The following is a 17583-nucleotide window of genomic DNA, read 5'->3' on the forward strand; positions in this document are numbered from 1 at the left end:
AGAACTGGGTGTTCAAGATTTCCCCCCCCTCTTCCTAAGAACCATTTTCTACTTAAGAACCCGAGGCCAGAAAATGGGAGGCAGCTTCGCGCCAGGTGTATGGGAGGCGCGTGCTCCTCCTCGCCGCCTCAGAGTCCTCCCCCTTTTTTTAAGCCTTAAAATTTTGGATTTTTTTGATTCCCCTCACCTCACCTTCTTCTTTCAGCAGCAACTGTCTTTCTCCTCTTCTTCCTCCTCTTCCTCCCGCCCAAATTCTGAGCTTTTATTTCTTTCCTAATTGGTTTGCACGCATTATTTGCTTTTTCATTGATTCCTATGGGAAAAATTGCTTCTACTTACAAACTTTTCTACTGGTCATGGAACAAATTAAGTTCTTAAGTAGAGGTACCACTGTATACTTCTTTATACCCACTTAATGTTAGCAAGAAGAAAGCTTTAAAAAGTTATTAAAAATTAGCTTATGTTGGATAGCTCCAAAATCCAATGTGCTGCAGCATAATGCATAACCACAGATAAAAAGTCAATTGAGCTGCTTTTTGACTAACATTACAGGAATTGGGAACCTAGACTACCATATCAAAGATCCAGATCAACAGAACAGCGTCCAGTGCTAGAGCGGCCCAGCCCCCGCTCCCGATCCACTGAGCGTCCCGAGTCAAACCTCATGCGATCGATGCCTTCATTAATGACTGGAAGATCAGCCCCTCCCTCACCTGCATTATCGAGGTGAAACAGACGGATTAATCCTGGCCCACCAGCTCACTTTTTTATTTTTCAAAAACTTCAGTAGTATTTCCTTTCATCATTGGCTGATCACCAGTAGTTGTAGATACTAACCCTGCCAACATCAACACACTACTTATATTCCATCGGGATATAATGGTGTGGCTGCCATTGTAATTTGTTTACTAACAATAATTAATAACAATTACTTACATTCGTTTGTGATTTCTCATTTATTAGGAATCCCGCGTGATTTCTTACTCTTAATCACTTCATAATTTCTCATGTATTTCTCTTACAGAAGAAGTAATTAAATGTGATCATCGCTTATGGAATAATAATCATAACATCAAATGATACTTTAAAAATAGTTTCTTAAATTTGTACTAATTTGATATAATAATCACTGTTTTCTCTTATTTGCTGTGTGCATGTTTTACATTTTTCTTGTTTTTGTAATGTATTTATCCATGATTACATAGTGTTGATTTATTTAGGTTTTTTAAAATAATAAATAATGGAATGAAGTTGGAGAAGATATTTGTTAATTTAATTTTGTCCAAATCAGATTATTGTCTGGCTTCTTTTGCTTTTCTATAATGAATTATAAGGATCAGTAACAATGATGTTATTATTTCATTTCACTCGTGAATATACTTTTGTTTTATTGCCTGTCATCAAATTCATGGCTGTGTAAATCATCATCTCAATGTTAGATGGAATTTGCAATATTTATTATTTGAACATGGAAATAGTCATATTTATACATGTTTTTTAAAACATTCTTTCAGTATGTCTCAGTATGCATATACCTCTACATATATTTATTTATATGGTTAACAAAACATATTCTGTGCCATATTTTCTGTTTCCCTTAGTTTCCAGATAAACTAAGTAACTAAGCTTTTTAAAATCTTTAAGGTTGAACTGTCATCATTTCAATTAAAGAACATGCACAAAAGCCATTAATCATTCCTTTGTTTTCAAACTACATAAGACTATATGTTGCAATTGATGATTTTTATTGATGTGTCCTGTAGGTCACATGCTCACTCCGGGTCAGTCCAAACAAGCCCATCAAGCACTCCGGTGGCAGGACGCAGGGGTAGACAGTTGCCACAACTCCCACCAAAAGGGACCCTGGAGAGAAGTAAGTGAGCGTTTTATATTTTAAAAAAATATATAAGGAGTTAAATAAAGAAAATAGTTAAAAACATTTGACTTTTAATTTGTCTTATTTCCAGAGCTCTGAAAATGTAAGTTAGAATCATCTTTAAAAATAGCATCATTACTGTCTTATAGAGGGTTGCAAATACTTATTACTTTTATTTAGTTCATAAGAGTTTGGATTGTGCAGGATTGTTGTACTATAGGAGCCGTATAAATATTCTAACAGTGAAAATAATATATGAATGATGTCCGTATATATCACTTAAAATTATTAAGCAGGTTTTGATACTATACCTGTAATGGATTTCTGTGTGAATCAGTTATAGATGACAACATAAATTAAGATGCAGATTCTAAAAAAAAATAACAATTGTTCAGAAGTTTCTGGGATATACAGTAGTTTACATATGAATGTTGGAGAAAACTGATTGTTCAGTGCTACTATGAACAGTCAAAGGATGTTCTATCAAAATTTGATTGTTTCGCCTAGTTAAAAATGAATAAATAGACCACATTGTAAACTGCTGGCTAGGTGACATCACATTTCTAGCCTAAAACACTTTCTCAGAACCACAGATACAGCTGAGTACAGAGTGACAAACAAGTTTTATTCGTATTTTATTTAGAATATGCTACTAGCTAAATGGAAAAAGGATTGTGTATCAAGCTAGTAAATAGTCATAAACTGATTCTGGATATAAATCAAACTTTATAAAAGTTTTAAGTTCAGTGAATACTTTTAAAACTTTAGTGTGAGAAGAAATACAATTTGTTGCTGAAAAAGACCTTCCAGATAATTTAAATACAAGATTACCCCTCAACACAAACTTTTAATCTCTTTTTTTTTTAAATGTGGTTTTCCATATCTCTATAGATTATGTCATAATATAGACTCTGTCTATAAAGACATTTTTTAAAACTACTTAAAAATCACATAGAGCTATGTTCAAAAGAACATAGAATATAGAGCTGGAAGGGGCTTTGGAGATCTTCTAGTTTAACTCCCTGCTCAAGGCAAGGGACCTTATTCTCTCCCTGTTAAATGATTGTCCAATTATTAACATGGATTATTTCCTATGCATTTTATGGGATTTTTCATTTGCTTTGTATGTTACAGTGGTATAATTTAATTCTCTGAGATAGATAACCATTAAACTGACTTTATTTTTCTTCAAAGATGTTTGCAACTGTTAAATTTTATAGCATATAAAATATAACCATTTTCATGAGAAATAAATAATTATAAGAAAAATGGATTTTTAATTTATAAAAAAAATAAAGGTAGATGTTCTTTTATAAATAAAAATGTTATAATCGCACCATGTCCATAATACAGGTAGTTCTCAACTTACAACCACAATTAAGCCCAAAATTGCTAGGTTAGCAGTTAACAATTGTTGAGTGAATTTTGCCCCACTTTACTATCTTTCCTTGCCACAGTTGTTAAATACATCACTGCAGTTGTTAAATTAGTAATACAGTTGTTTAATTAATCTCTGGTTTCCTCATTGACTTTGCTTATCAAGGGGTTGCAAAAGAAGATCACCTGACTCTGTGACATTGCAACCGCCATAGTACATGCCAGTTGCCAAGTATTCAAATTTTATTGCAATGGTTATATGTGTGAAAAATGGTAATAAGCCACTATTCAGTGCCATTGTGACTTCGAACAGTCTGTAAACGATTGGTTGTATGTCGAGGGCTCCCTGAATACACAGGATTCTGTAAAAGATGTAGATTATTAGAATCCCTTTCAATCAGGATTCATGTTTATTTATTTATTCAATTTATATGGCTACCCTTCTCAACCCTATTACTTTAGATGGCTAACATGGAATAAAAATAAAATAATAACATCATAGTACAGTAAATAATAAATGTGTAGTAAGAGCCAAAATAAAACCAGCACTGGATGCAACATACTCAGGATACAGTCTCAATCATACACCACATACAATAAAACCAGCTTTTACGAGCCTTATGGAAAGCCAACAGAGTCAGGGCAAGTATATTCCCCAGAGGAAAGGCATTCCAGAGATTGAGCACCATGGCACAAAAGGCTTTTGATGGGACCTGCAGCATATCTCTCTTCCTAGATGTTGCAGGGCAAGTCACTACAAGTTCGGTGAGGTGATCCCACAAGTAATCCAACCCCATGACATGTAGGGCTTTATAGGTCACAATCTGCAGTAAACGATTGAACCCAGGAGCATTCAGAAAAGAGATGCCAGAGGTGCTAAATGAAAGCATCCACAACTGCCTTTGCTACTGTATTTTGCATCATCTGAAGATTCGAAATGCTCTATAAGGGCAGCCATTGCAGTATTTCAATTGGAAATTGACCACAACACGAATGATTGTAAACAGGGCCCAGTCCAGGGACAATTAGTGCACAACATGTAGCTGTGCCAAAAGTCACCTAGTCATTTCTGACACCAGCTCTTTGAATAAGAACTTCAAATCCAAGAGTATTCCCAAATTACATTTAGGTTCTCCCTGGGATAGTGCAGTCTCCATCCAGAAGAAGTAGTGAAATGACTCCAGAATCCAGAAGTCCTAAAACCCAACTTGAGTTGAAACCTGTTGTTCCCCATTCAGACTCCCACAGATTCCAGATAAAGAGAGGATGTTCACATCACCATTGGCTGGCCCAGAGTAGAATTGTCCTCACCAAAATCCTCAGATGACATAACCCAGCAGTTTAAATGTTAAAAATGTTAAATAGGAGAGGAGAGAATACCAATTCTTGCAACATCTCACCAAACAGAGTCAGACTCAGTATAAGTGTGTATACAGTGATCCCTCGATTTTCGCGATCTCGTTCTTCGCGAAACGCTATATCGCGATTTTTCCCACCCGATGACGTCACTCTCTTCCTTCCTTTCTCATCTTTCTTTCTCTCTCTCTTTCTCTATCTTGCTTCTTCCTCTCTCACACTCTCTTCCTCCCTCTCTCATCTCTTTCTTTCCTTCTCTCTCTTTCTCTATCTCTCCCCCTCTTGCTGGCAGGCGGTGGGCAGCGGGCGGGCGGCGGGCGGGCAGGCGAGCGGGGGCATCAGCGAGGAAGACCCAGGGAAGGTTCCTTCGGCCGCCCAGCAGCTGATCTTCTGGGCGGCCGCAGCAGCAGCGAGCAGACGAAGATCGGGGTTTCCCCGCCGCCCACGCAAAGGGGAAACCCCGATCTTCGTCTGCTCGCTGCTACTGCGCTGCCGAGCAGATCAGCTGCTGGGCGGCCGAAGGAACCTTCCCTGGGTCTTCCCCACCGCCCACGCAAACTCCACCATCTGCGCATGCACGGCCATGAAAAAAAGGGCGCGCATGCGCAGATGGTGTTTTTACTTCCGCAACCCTACATCGCGAAAAATCGATTATCGCGAGGGGTCTTGGAACGGAACCCTCGCGATAATCGAGGGATCACTGTATATAATTTCCAGTCTGCAGTTACAGAATTAAGTTTGGGGTTCCAAATGTCTTAGAATGCTGTATCTTATCTTAGTAGGTTACTTTGCTTTAGCAACTCCAGTTCCCTGAAACAAATCAATGCAGGATCAGAAATTTGCCCTACATCTTATAGAGCAGTGTTTCCCAACCTCGGCAACTTGAAGATATCTGGACTTCAACTCCCAGAATTCCACAGCCAGAATTAAGTCTTTGCATCTGGTTTAACTCTAGAGCAGTGTTTCCCAACCTCGGCAACTTGAAGATATCTGGACTTCAACTCCCAGAATTCCACAGCCAGCGAATGCTGGCTGTGGAATTCTGGGAGTTGAAGTCCAGATATCTTCAAGTTGCCGAGGTTGGGAAACACTGCTCTAGAGTTAAACCAGATGCAAAGACTTAATTCGATTTCCCTGTTCCAATTGCTTCCATTCCTTTTTTTTTAAATTAGAAGTCTAATCACTTTCCTTGCTGGGGGATTTTTTTGTTTCGTTTCGTTTCAAATATGTTTAAATAACGACCCCCACATTCCCATCCCGACGACAACACACATTCATACCATAATAAAGTTATAACGATGATCATTTTAGCAATCCGTATCATTGAAATCTTTTGCTAATCGTTCTATAACGTTGCCATATCATGCCATCGAATAATCTCTCCACAAGACTTACTGTTCGTGAATACTGAACTCAGCAAACATTCCTAAAAGTAATGAACTCCAATACATACCTACATTAATTTCAGGTCCGGGAAACCCCGGTTTACGAACGCGCCGTTTAATCCCCTTGCAGAGTCAACTCCGTAAAAATCAAGAGGTTTGTTCCATCCTCACCCATTGCATGTCATGCGCAAGAAACTACTGGAAAAATTATTCATTAGTTTGGGGATTAGTATCATTTGTATGTTATTGATATCCAGTTGCTGTTCTGGGAATGCTGGGGAAGTCTCCTCTTAAAAACAGTAGATGTCTGGATAGTCAAAAATGGACCTTAGCAAAATGGAGTTACTGTTGATTCATTGGTAATTCTTGTTTAGATTTAGATTTAATTGGATTTGTATGCCGCCCCTTCTCCAAGGATTCGGGGCGGCTCACAGCATATACAAAAACCAGTAATAAACAATCCAATTAATAATACATTAAAACAATCCTTAAAATTCTGATTTAAAAAACTATCATTACAATTCATTCGACAATCATACTAAAAAAAAAATCATTGATGGGGGGGGGGGGGCGATCTAAAAAATGAAGGATAAGCACTACCCTTGAGAAAGCAGTTCTGTTGTTGGTGGCCTGCTTATAAATTCATAGCTACTCCTGGTTGTGCAAGGCAGAGGCAAGGCAAGGCAAAGCTACTCCTGGTTGGCCAGGAGAGTATTTATTCAGTTTTAGCTGGTGTGCCATTTGCAGCCCTAACCACAGCATGAAGATCTTAAAACAGTAAACCATCTTCATTAATAAACATTGGATTACACCCACTTCGTGTTTAGTGACTGAGTTTCATTTGAATGACTAGATCGTCAAGTAAGAGCAAGACCAGACTGAGAGAGAAACAGAGACAGAGATACTGCAAAAATTGCTGTTTATTTCATTGAAATAAAGTTATCCTGTACAACTATGCCAGTATTACCCTTACTCTAGCACGCATTGTCAACAAGTATGCACAATTTGGCTGTAAATGCATTGGTTAGAAAATTATTATTTTTTATTACCATTGTATATGCAAACATTCACTAACCAAGGTAATCACTAAATAGGAGTGGGCGTATTGAATGTGGGCTATTTGAAACTGAAAACGACAGTAGTACCTCTATTTAAGAACGACTCTACTTAAGAACTTTTTTAGATAAGAACCGGGTGTTCAAGATTTTTTTGCCTCTTCTTAAGAACCATTTTCTACTTAAGAAGCCGAGCCCGGAAAAACTTCCCAGGAAATTTGAGAGCGGCACGAAGGCCCAGCCAGTTTCCTGCCATTCCCCCTGGGTTTCTCTCTCAGGTGCAGTGTATAGGAGGCAGTTTCACAGCAGGTGAATGGGTGGCGCATGCTCCTCCTCGCTGCCTCAGAGTCCCTCTTTCTTTCTTTTTTAAGCCTTAAAGTTTTGGATTTTTTTTATTACCCTCACCTCACCTTCTTCCTTCAGCAGTGACTTTTCTCCTCCTCCTCTTCTTCCTTCTCCTCCTCCCACCCAAATTCCAAGCTTTTATTTCTTTCCTAATGGGTTTGCATGCATTATTTGCTTTTACATTGAATCATATGGGAAAAATTGCTTCTACTTACAAACTTTTCTACTTAAGAACCTGATCATGGAACGAATTGAGTTCTTAAGTAGAGGTACCACTGTAGTTGGGTACAACAATTCACACAAAATGCAGTTGTCTTTTTAGAGACAGGCATCACACAACAGCTATATTTCCCATTTCTGTTACAGATTCTGCATTGATTGCCAATACGTTTCTAGATGCATGTGAATTTCTGGCTTTGGTTTATAAGTCCCTATATCGGTTGCTGCTTAGAAATGTGCAGGACTGTTTTCTTCAACCAGACTTTGCCTTTTAGCATGCTCACCTCAAGCCAAGTGGTTGGTTATAACCCATTTGAAAGGAGCTGAGGCTGGACAGCATTCTTCTGTTAAAAGTTTGTAGAGATTCTCAGTCATCCAAACCATGGTTGGTTCAAAGGTGCTTTTTCAGGAGTTATATGGACTAACTTGTTTTTTCCTTTGAAGACATTTCACTTCTTTTCCAAGAAGCTTCTTCAGCTCTGACAGGATACTCCACTATCCTGTCACAGCTGAAAATGTTTCTTGGATGAGAAGCAAAACGTCTTCAATAGAAATAACAAGAAAGTCCACTTTCCTCCCGAAAAAGCACCTTTGTGGCATTCTCCTGTTGTCGCCTTTTTCTTATGGATCAGGTTACTCTTGGAAATGAGTCTTGCCTCATTTGTTACAGCATGCTAGAAGTAAATAAAGGTAGAGCCTATTGGGAGGTTGTCCAATTAATACATGATACCATGTTTACTAATTTTATTACTTTTCTTTTTAACAATGACTGTTCTATAGGAATTATTTTTATTATTTCATTTTAGAATGGTTTGAGGTTATTATGGGAGACTGAATGGCTTTTTCATGAGTGCTGTAGTGATTGATTTACAATTATAAATATGTGATCTCTGGCAGATATGGTAATTTACTAAATTAATAAATAAAGTATATATATTGCATCCATATGCTTGCTATCACACAAAAGGTTTCCCAACCCATTGGAGAGATATTTGGAGAAATTAAAGAGGTTGCTAGGAGCCATTCATCTGCTTCTAATATTTGTGTTTCTGCAACCTATTTTAATGAAGACATATTTTTTGTATTATAAATAATAAATGCATAAAGTAATATTAGCAATTCTGTTAAAAATTACACTACCGAAATTCAGTGATAACTTAATTAGCTAATCTGTTTTCTTATTTTGGTTGTTAAAATTGAAGAATATTATTGAAAATGTAAAACATTTGATATTGTTTGTGATAAACCAATAAATAGAAAAATATGAATTATTAATTAAGTTTTACCTCTGGTTAAAAGAGTTTTAATTTTCTCTTGTATTGGGAATAAAATGCTATAAATAGTGATGTATCAAACTGCCGGCCCTCTATGGTCATGTTTGGAAAGTCCTATGTTTTTTGCAGTTACAGACAGCCAGTGAAAACTTGAATGTTAACAAACTACTATAAAGATGCTGTCTTTGGTTTGATGAGTTAGAATTTGCAGGGGTCTAATCTGATGAAGCGCCACCGATAAATAGCCATCTCTTTGAGGATATATATTCTCTTCTTGCAACATAATGTAGTGTGGATTGTGTAAATAAATACATGAATGTATTGTTGTTATGCTATTAGCTTTTTAGCTTTGCTCTGCATGTATATCAATTTCTATTATGATATATGCACACAATCTTAAAAATCAGGCCTCATTAATAATGAAAAAAATTACAGCATGTTCCTGAATATTAGCAAAACTCATGTAAAGGCAACTGAGATGAACATTGTGGAAAAGTCACAATGCCTTCATTCGTAAAAGACAACTTATACATTTTTCTAAACTTCAGTATGAAATCTAATTTTTGGTTATCTATTCGCACTAATTCAGGTGATTATGTACAAATAAGATTGTAATCAAAGCAATGGTGTACCTAGCATTTTTTAATATCCAAAGTAGACCATATTTTAAACATATCTGTTGTTCAGTTGCTGCTGTGATGCCAGATACTGTAGTTCCTCATTGCTTGGTCCCAGAATCAATCATTCTCGCTGCTCTGCCCTTATGTTCCACTGAATCAAAGAGTATCCACTGAGAAGCAGGACCAAATATACTAGTATATACTGTGTGTGCAAGCCAATATTTGTACAAACTTCCTTTCTTTGTAAAAGAGGCATCTTTGTTAAATCAGTTATGTAGCAATGAATTTAAGTCAATTAATTTTTTTTAATTGAAGATGAATACTAAATTTATCTATCTGAGCATGGTATATGGGTGGACATTTGGGGGGCTTACATTCAGTGTACAGTTCTATGCAGTTAGACTTTAGTTCTGAAACCTTGAAAACTGAGCAAAAAACAAATCACAGAAAAAAATCAGCCACTAAAAAGAAAAATCCCAATATAATCCCAATAAAAAGAAAAAGCAGAAATGATACTGTTAGATCTTGGCCACCCCAGAATCTTTGCACCTCTGTTCTTGGATAAAGAATATATAAATGTTGCAGATTGCTCAGAAAAATGGATTGGATGCAGATGCAGGGTTTTTTTTTTGTTTGCATACAAAACAGCTGGTACTTTAGAACCACATCCCGTAACCTGCAAATACAGTATAGTGAAACTCTTTACCATGATAATACAAATAGGTTATATTTAGCAACAGTGAATAATGAGATTGGGAATAACAAGGTCTCTTTTCTGTTGGAATTCTGAATTAATGAATTCTTGTTGGAGATGTGAAGATGCACCGCAGCATTTTGTTGCAAGAATAGTATCTATTGTATCTGCAGTTTTTATTAAGCTTTATTACTTTTTCATTTAAGGCATTTTTATTAGCTATTCAGATATATAAGATGGGTATCTATAATTTTTTATTTGCTCTAAGTACACTATTCAGTGTACTTTAGGAAAATAATAAATATCTGCCAAATTATAATCAGCTATATTTTTCATAAAATATCTAAAACAAAAATCTTTGCAAAATTTATTGATTGATTGATTGATTGATTGGAGTTGTATGCCGCCCCTCTCCGAAGACTCGGGGTGGCTAACAGCAATAACAAAACAGCATAGAATAATAAATCCAATACTAAAACAATTAAAAACCCATTATTATAAAAACCAAACATACATACTGACATACCATGCATAAAATTGTAAGGGCCTAGGGGAAAGAGTATCTTCAATTCCCCCATGCCTGGCAGCAGGAGGTGGGTTTTAAGTAGCTTACGAAAGGCAAGGAGAGTGGTGGCAATTCTAATCTCTGGGGGGAGTTGGTTCCCAGAGGGCCGGGGGCCGCCACAGAGAAGGCTCTTCCCCTGGTCCTGCCAAGCGGCATTGTTTGGTGACTCTGTGGGACCTAACTGGGTCGCTGGGATTTGTGCAGCAGAAGGCGGTCCCTGAGATAATCTGGTCCTAAAAGGATACCTAAAATATCTTTTATTTCATCAAGGAATTTGTTAAACCGATCTTCCTCTGGCCATGCTTAGTGCAGTGGTTCTCAACCTTTCTTCAAGAAAATCCCTTTAAATAATGTTTTGTGGCTACAAACCACCAAGATTTAAGATTTAAATCATAACTGTCAAGGCTGCAACTAATCAACCCAAGCAAAATCCGAACTCTGATATTAGAATCCTCCTTAAACATCTGTTTATTGAGTACAACATATTGGCACAGCTCTAAAGGAAAAACAACTCTAAATCTTTCCCATGGTTGCAGTATAATTAAAATAGGAAATAAACCCATCCCCAAATGTCATAGGTCACATTGGCCAACTTGATTAAATTGGGCAGGTTCTCCAGGCACTCCTTCCCCGAACTTATTCATTTCTAGTAGAGATGATCTTGATTCTCACAAGAAAATTCCCTGTTATGTCTCGTAAGGCATTACAACCTTCTTACTCCTCCCATGTGGCAACTGAGGAACAGAAACATGTTTTTGCCAGGTTCTGTTTGAAGTTGACAATAACATTTCTTCAAGCCTTTGCAAACCCAGTGATGACATTGTGCACCCCCAGGGAGGCTATGAGTCACAAGTTGAGAACCACTGAGTTAGTGCTTACTATATAGGCTTACTTAAATAGAGCTATTAATAGAGGAAGTCATTTTCAAAGTTTCTTCTTTTCTCAAAGTTTAGTCATAGATTTGCTAATGCCCAGTACTTTTCCAGAAAACCATTTAACAATCATGGAAAGTTAGAAAATATACCAAGTGAAGAATTCAGAAAGATGCTAAATGCAAAATATATTTTTGTCTAAATGTAAGTTTAGCTTTGTAGTGAATGCAAGGTAAAAAAAGTGTTGCCTTTTAAAGCTGTTCACAATAATTACTTTGTTAAATCTTTAAATATCTAGCATAAAAATAGGTTACTTGTAAAAGGAGTACTGTAGTTCTATTTCTATACTATTATTAGGATTATTCTAAAATATTAGATTTGTTATACATTGTTTTTATTATTGCTGTGAGCCGCCCCGAGTCTACAGAGAGGGGTGGAATACAAATCTAATTAATAATAATAATAATAATTATTATTATTATTATTATTATTATTATTACAAAATTATAATTCTATAATTCTAGAGCACATTGCTCTAAAAATACCCATAATTGACAATGACTCATTGGTACTGTACTTTTCTATATTTGATGTATTTGTTTAGTATTGAAGTACACGGTAGGATGCCATATAATTCAATATATTGCATTTTAAGAAAGGAGGGTAGAAAGAACATAATCATGAAATCCTAACACAGAGTTAGCAATTCAGGTGTTGAATTGGCCCTGGAGAGAACCAAGATCTAATCTATCTAATCTAAGTGACTTTGGGCCAGTTACTGTTATTGGTTCAATTTACAGGACATATTTATTTGAAAAACAGCAGAGAATACTATGCATATCAATCTGAGCTCCTCTAGAAAAGACATACCGTATTTTTTGGAGTATAAAACATATCGCCCCCCCCCCCCAAAAGAGGGTGAAAATGTGTTTACAAGTGTCTTATACACCAAATGCAGGCATTTTTGCTGTCCTGAAGCCCCATCCCCTGCCTGTAGAAAGCTCCCAAGGATTGGGGGAAGGCAAAAATGCCTCAATTTGGGGGGGGGGGGGGGGGGGAATGGGTGAATAATGGCCCATTTTTCACAGAAATGGGGGCATTTTTGCCATCTCCCAGCACACAGGAGCTCCCTGAAGACTTCCCAAACCCTTTGCCCACCCAGTTTTTGCAAAATAACGGCCAAAATATGACCCATTTTTCACAAAAATGGGGCTGTTTTTGCCTTCTGATTTCCCCAGCTAGCATGACTGGAGCAGAAATTCTGGGAGTTGATGTCCACAAGTCTTAAAGCTGTCAAGTTTGAAGTTTGTAAAAAAATGTACATGGTTGTAAAAAGTATACATGTTTGTAACAAGTATTCTGCTACACTGGTATTTTATTAAATAATATATTACTACACCATTTGGTTCAGAATACTTTTTTCCTTGTTTTCCACCTCTAAAATCTAGATGTGTCTTATACTCCAAAAAATGCAGTATATAATTGTAATAAATTAAAAATATATAACCTGGATTACATTAGCTAAATTTTTAGAAATCAGTTTAATAGATATTCTGATGTTTTTCATTCCTAATAAATATCTGAGATAGAGTTTAGATGGTACCAGAATAATACCAATATTTCCACTTCCGGAATGCAGTGTACTGTTGAATAATGCATATGAACCTGATCCCTGATGGTGCAGTGGTTAAATTGCAGTATTGCAGGTGAACTCTGCCCATACCTGGAGTTCAATCCTGACAGGTTTCAAGATTGACTGAGTTTTCCATCCTTCTGAGGTCGGTAAAATGAGGACCGAGATTGTTGGACACAATATGCAAATAATTTTACCTTGTAAGTCTCCCATAGAATGCTGTAAATATGGGGGCAATAAACAGCCTAAATTTTAATGCTCTGCTATTACTAAGAAAATACAACAATTTTTTTCCCCATATAACAGATTTCTTTGGTGTTATCAAACTTTTATTATAAATTCAGTCCTTTGTTGCTTGTTGATTCTATTATTTGTGAGCACAAAAAGGTCTCATAGGCCCCAAAATTGAACCTATGTTCAATTTTGAAGTCACATTGCCTTGTAAGCCCCTCATTTTAATGTCAAACCTGTAAAGAAACAATGCTAATAATACTGTTTTCATATTCATAGATTTTATTAATGTTCTGGTATTCTGAATTCGGAAGCAAAACATGTATTGTTAATTGCTTCTTCTTGACATTTCAGAAAGTCTATGTTGAATGGTGCTAGTTTTGCAGAATTGGAAATGTGTGCTACTGCTGAAACATTTTATAGCAAAATGTCACAATGGGTGGTTGCTGAACAGAAAGAAAATTCTATGTTGCAAATCATCAGGGAAGAAAATAATAAAACTGCTAGAATAATAAACTCTTCATATAAATGGTTAATGAATATTTGGAATACAGTGGTACCTCATCGTACGAATGCCTCTTCTAACGAACTTTTCGAGAGACGAACCCGGTGTTTAAGATTTTTTTTGCCTCTTCTTCCGAACTATTTTCACCTTACGAACCCAAGCCGCTGCTGCTGGGATGAAGGGGTTTCTTTTTCCTCCCCCTTTTTTGAAGAAAGTAGGAGAACAGCGTGCTTGCACAGGCACTGAAAGGGTGTCTTTTGAAGAAAGAAAAGGGAAGGGCTGCTTGGAGGGGGAAAGAGTTTGCATTTAAAAAAGTAGAACAGCGTGCTTGCACATGCACTGAAAGGGTGTCTTTTGAAGAAAGAAAAGAGAGGGGCGCCCCCCTTGCCTTTCTTCCTTCCCACTCACCCTTTAGCCTAGCCTTGCTTCTTCCACCCGTCCCCTTTAGCTGCTCCTCCCTGCCCTCTGTTCGCCTCCCTTCTAAAGTTTGGGATTTTCCTGAAGGATTTGCATGCATTATTTGCTTTTACATTGATTCCTATGGGAAACATTGTTTCGTCTTACGAACTTTTCACCTTACGAACCTCCTCCTGGAACCAATTAAGTTCATATCATGAGGTACCACTGTACTATGAAGATTTCAGATCGCTGCATGTCAAAAAAGGTACCTAGTAAAGATGCATAAAAGGTAAGTAAAATGGTCTGAAGCAACACAGTGAGAAAGATCATAAAAACAATGTGAATAAAAGAGAATGCGGCAGAAATATCTAAAATTATGGCTTGAACACATAAAAGTTCCTTCAAAATATTAGAATTTAGAATAATCAGTGAAGCAAAATGAGAGGAGTTTCATAACAAATGAAAGAAAATATTTGCTAATGAGCATATATTTAATACAGACGTTTATGTATTAGTGTGTATTTGGGTGTCCTGTTTTAAGATCTGCACATTCAGTAAGAGATTTTAGTAAAACCGAATTCAAGTACCTGGAATATGTCGACGTTTCTTAACCGGGGATTGATAATTATAACTATGAAAGAGAAGTATATATTATTGTATAATAAATTGATTATTGATTATTATTATATATACATACATATATGTATAATAAATTATACAAAAATAGTCTCATGGAAGCTGATAGATTATCATATGATTGTTTAAATGGTTTCATCAATTTGTAATATTATTATCCAAAACATGGGTAAGGCTTTTGTTTTGTTAAGTACATATTTTCATATTATTGAAAAACAAAGTATTTTAGTCATTTTTAAAAATCAAAATCAAAAATGTATGAGCACATTCATAAAATAACATGCTGGAAACATGATTCAAATCTCAACAGGCTGAAGGTTGATTCAGCCTTCCATCCTTTCGAGGTCGGTAAAATGAGGACTCAGATTGTTGGCAATATCCTGATTCTGTAAACGGCTTAGAGCTGGCTGTAAAGCACTGTGAAGCTGTATATAGAAGTCTAAGTGCTATTGCTATTACTATATTATAAAAATAATTCTCAATTATTTAAATTATTAATTGGCAGTATATTACCTTTATGTGCCATCTTTTATATTTTATACATATTTCAAAAAATTTCTTCTGTATGTTTGAGTATAGTATAGGAAACAATTTAAATTAAACTTGCTATGTAAGCTTATTTAACTACTAATGAAGTGTATGGATTGTCTACTTTTTATCCTAGCCTCCAATTTCTATTATATTCTCTGTTCACTTTCTTCTTTCAAATTTGATCTTGTAATCTCTTCTGATCACGGGTGTATCAGCACAGAGTAAAGGCATTAGAATCTATTAATTTGAAAGGCTGCTTTTCAAACATAGTATTGTTTATATCATATGGGGTATTCATGTAGGGTGGGTATACGATAATAAATTTCAAGCTAATTTTTTTAAATCTTTGCAAATCCCATATAATCAATGAGTAAGGAATGGAACATAGATTGATCCTTCCAGTAATTATGTACTGTTCAATAATAAAGTGCATCAATTAATGACAGGTATCTTGTAGAAATTGCTTAATCCTTCTGATAAGTTCTGGTTTCTTTTGATTTACGCTAGAAGTTACATGGGAAGACCAGCAGAAAAAGGTGAATGATACAGTAACTGATGAGCAATCATTTCTGACAAAGAAACATCATACCCCGCCAGGTTTGTCAGGGTTTCGAAACCATCTGAAAGCATGATACTATAAAATTGTTGCATTTCATGCTTTTGTAATCAGTGTGTGTGTAATTTTTTTCTAAATTTGTGGTTCATTTGTTTATTTTTTAGTATGTAGATTTAGATTACTCATGTGGCACAGTTTCTTTTGTAGAGTAGCAGAAATGTTGTGTTAGAATGCAGATCAAATAGAAAAAGTGCTTGGCATAAATTAGATATTGAGCTCATTCCTTTTGTCATAACATGTGCGGTTGAAAAATCAGAATTCAAATGTGTGGAAGTTTCCTGAATGATCAAAGCCATTTTGGAAGGATTGACTGGTACATTTTCACATTGGGAAAAAAGGAATACAGTAAAGCTATTTGATAGAGATAGAAGTAGGCAGTCAGAGTGGTGGATGGGAAAATTAAATGCAAGGGGGAGGAATAATTAAGAGAAGATGAAAGAACTAAGTAGATGATGAGATTCACTAGAAGATTTGTCTTTTACAAGAAAGGGAACTAACAAAGCGAAAAACAATAAATTAGAACTTTGAATCCTTTGAAAACTTTCTTTGTTGTTCTTGAAAGTAGAATTTTGAATATCCTAGAAGCACATATAGAGAGGTACTGATAGAAGCAGTAAGTTATAGGTCTTATTTTCCTGCTAAATAAGTGGATTCTAAATTTCTGAATGAATTATGAAGAGAAAGTACTTTCTTTCTCATATTTCAAATTATATTTTATTGATGAAGAGGAAATCATCCTTTCCAGAAAGTAGTCTAATTGGGAAGCAGTATTTTTTCTCAACTCCTTTCTTACTTTTTCAGCTCTGGAACTTCTCTTTGTCCTCAGTATCTATAACATGTCTAAAACAACCCATGGGAAGTTATAGGTGGAACTGTTTATTATAGCACAATGGAGTTGCTTTTGTTTTAAAGAACACTAAATGATTTTTGTATTTCTTTATTCCAGATACATTTTTCTATGCATTATTGATGTGTTTTGATAGAAGCTTAAAAAAAGAAATATTACATTAAATTTTTTTCCTCCTTTGTGGAATGGTTATTTCTAAATTTACACCACCTTCTGATGTAAACATGGATCTTGATATTTTTGTGGTTAATATCCTCTTGATAAGTTTCAAGGAAAGAAGACAATTTGAAAGATTAGAGTTGATTCTTTCTCTATGTTTTCTTTATCTTCAGCTTGAATATCTCTTAAGGGCTGATATTTAGTGTCTATACAAATATATATACCATTCTGTTCATTTGTGACTTTGATACACAGAAATGTTTCCATGGAAATAATTGTGGTTTCTTTCATTATAATTTTATGACTTGTTTTAAAATTTTTACATCTTATCTTCATTGCTTGTGGTCAGGTGACTTATAACCAATTAAATAAATAAATGAGTAGCCAG

The 17583-nt window shown here is 35.8% G+C and overlaps 1 protein-coding gene across 29 annotated transcripts in view; it reads left to right on the forward strand.

The window, feature by feature from the left end:
- The window catches only part of RIMS2 (regulating synaptic membrane exocytosis 2), a 361362-nt gene that overhangs the window by 238755 nt on the left and 105024 nt on the right, over window positions 1-17583 (forward strand). For 12 of the 29 annotated variants that reach the window (XM_070748179.1, XM_070748182.1, XM_070748176.1 and 9 more), the window contains 2 exons: window positions 553-726; window positions 1764-1873. In XM_070748179.1, the coding sequence (XP_070604280.1) occupies window positions 553-726; window positions 1764-1873 (284 nt within the window). Of the gene's footprint in view, window positions 1-65; window positions 98-552; window positions 727-1763; window positions 1878-3010; window positions 3013-3919; window positions 3944-16080; window positions 16171-17583 lie in introns of all 29 variants that reach the window. The other 17 variants (XM_070748200.1, XM_070748178.1, XM_070748203.1 and 14 more) reach the window with 6 other exon arrangements.

Source organism: Erythrolamprus reginae, chromosome 3 (assembly GCF_031021105.1).
Source record: "Erythrolamprus reginae isolate rEryReg1 chromosome 3, rEryReg1.hap1, whole genome shotgun sequence".
In the NCBI taxonomy this organism is placed as follows: domain Eukaryota; kingdom Metazoa; phylum Chordata; class Lepidosauria; order Squamata; family Dipsadidae; genus Erythrolamprus; species Erythrolamprus reginae.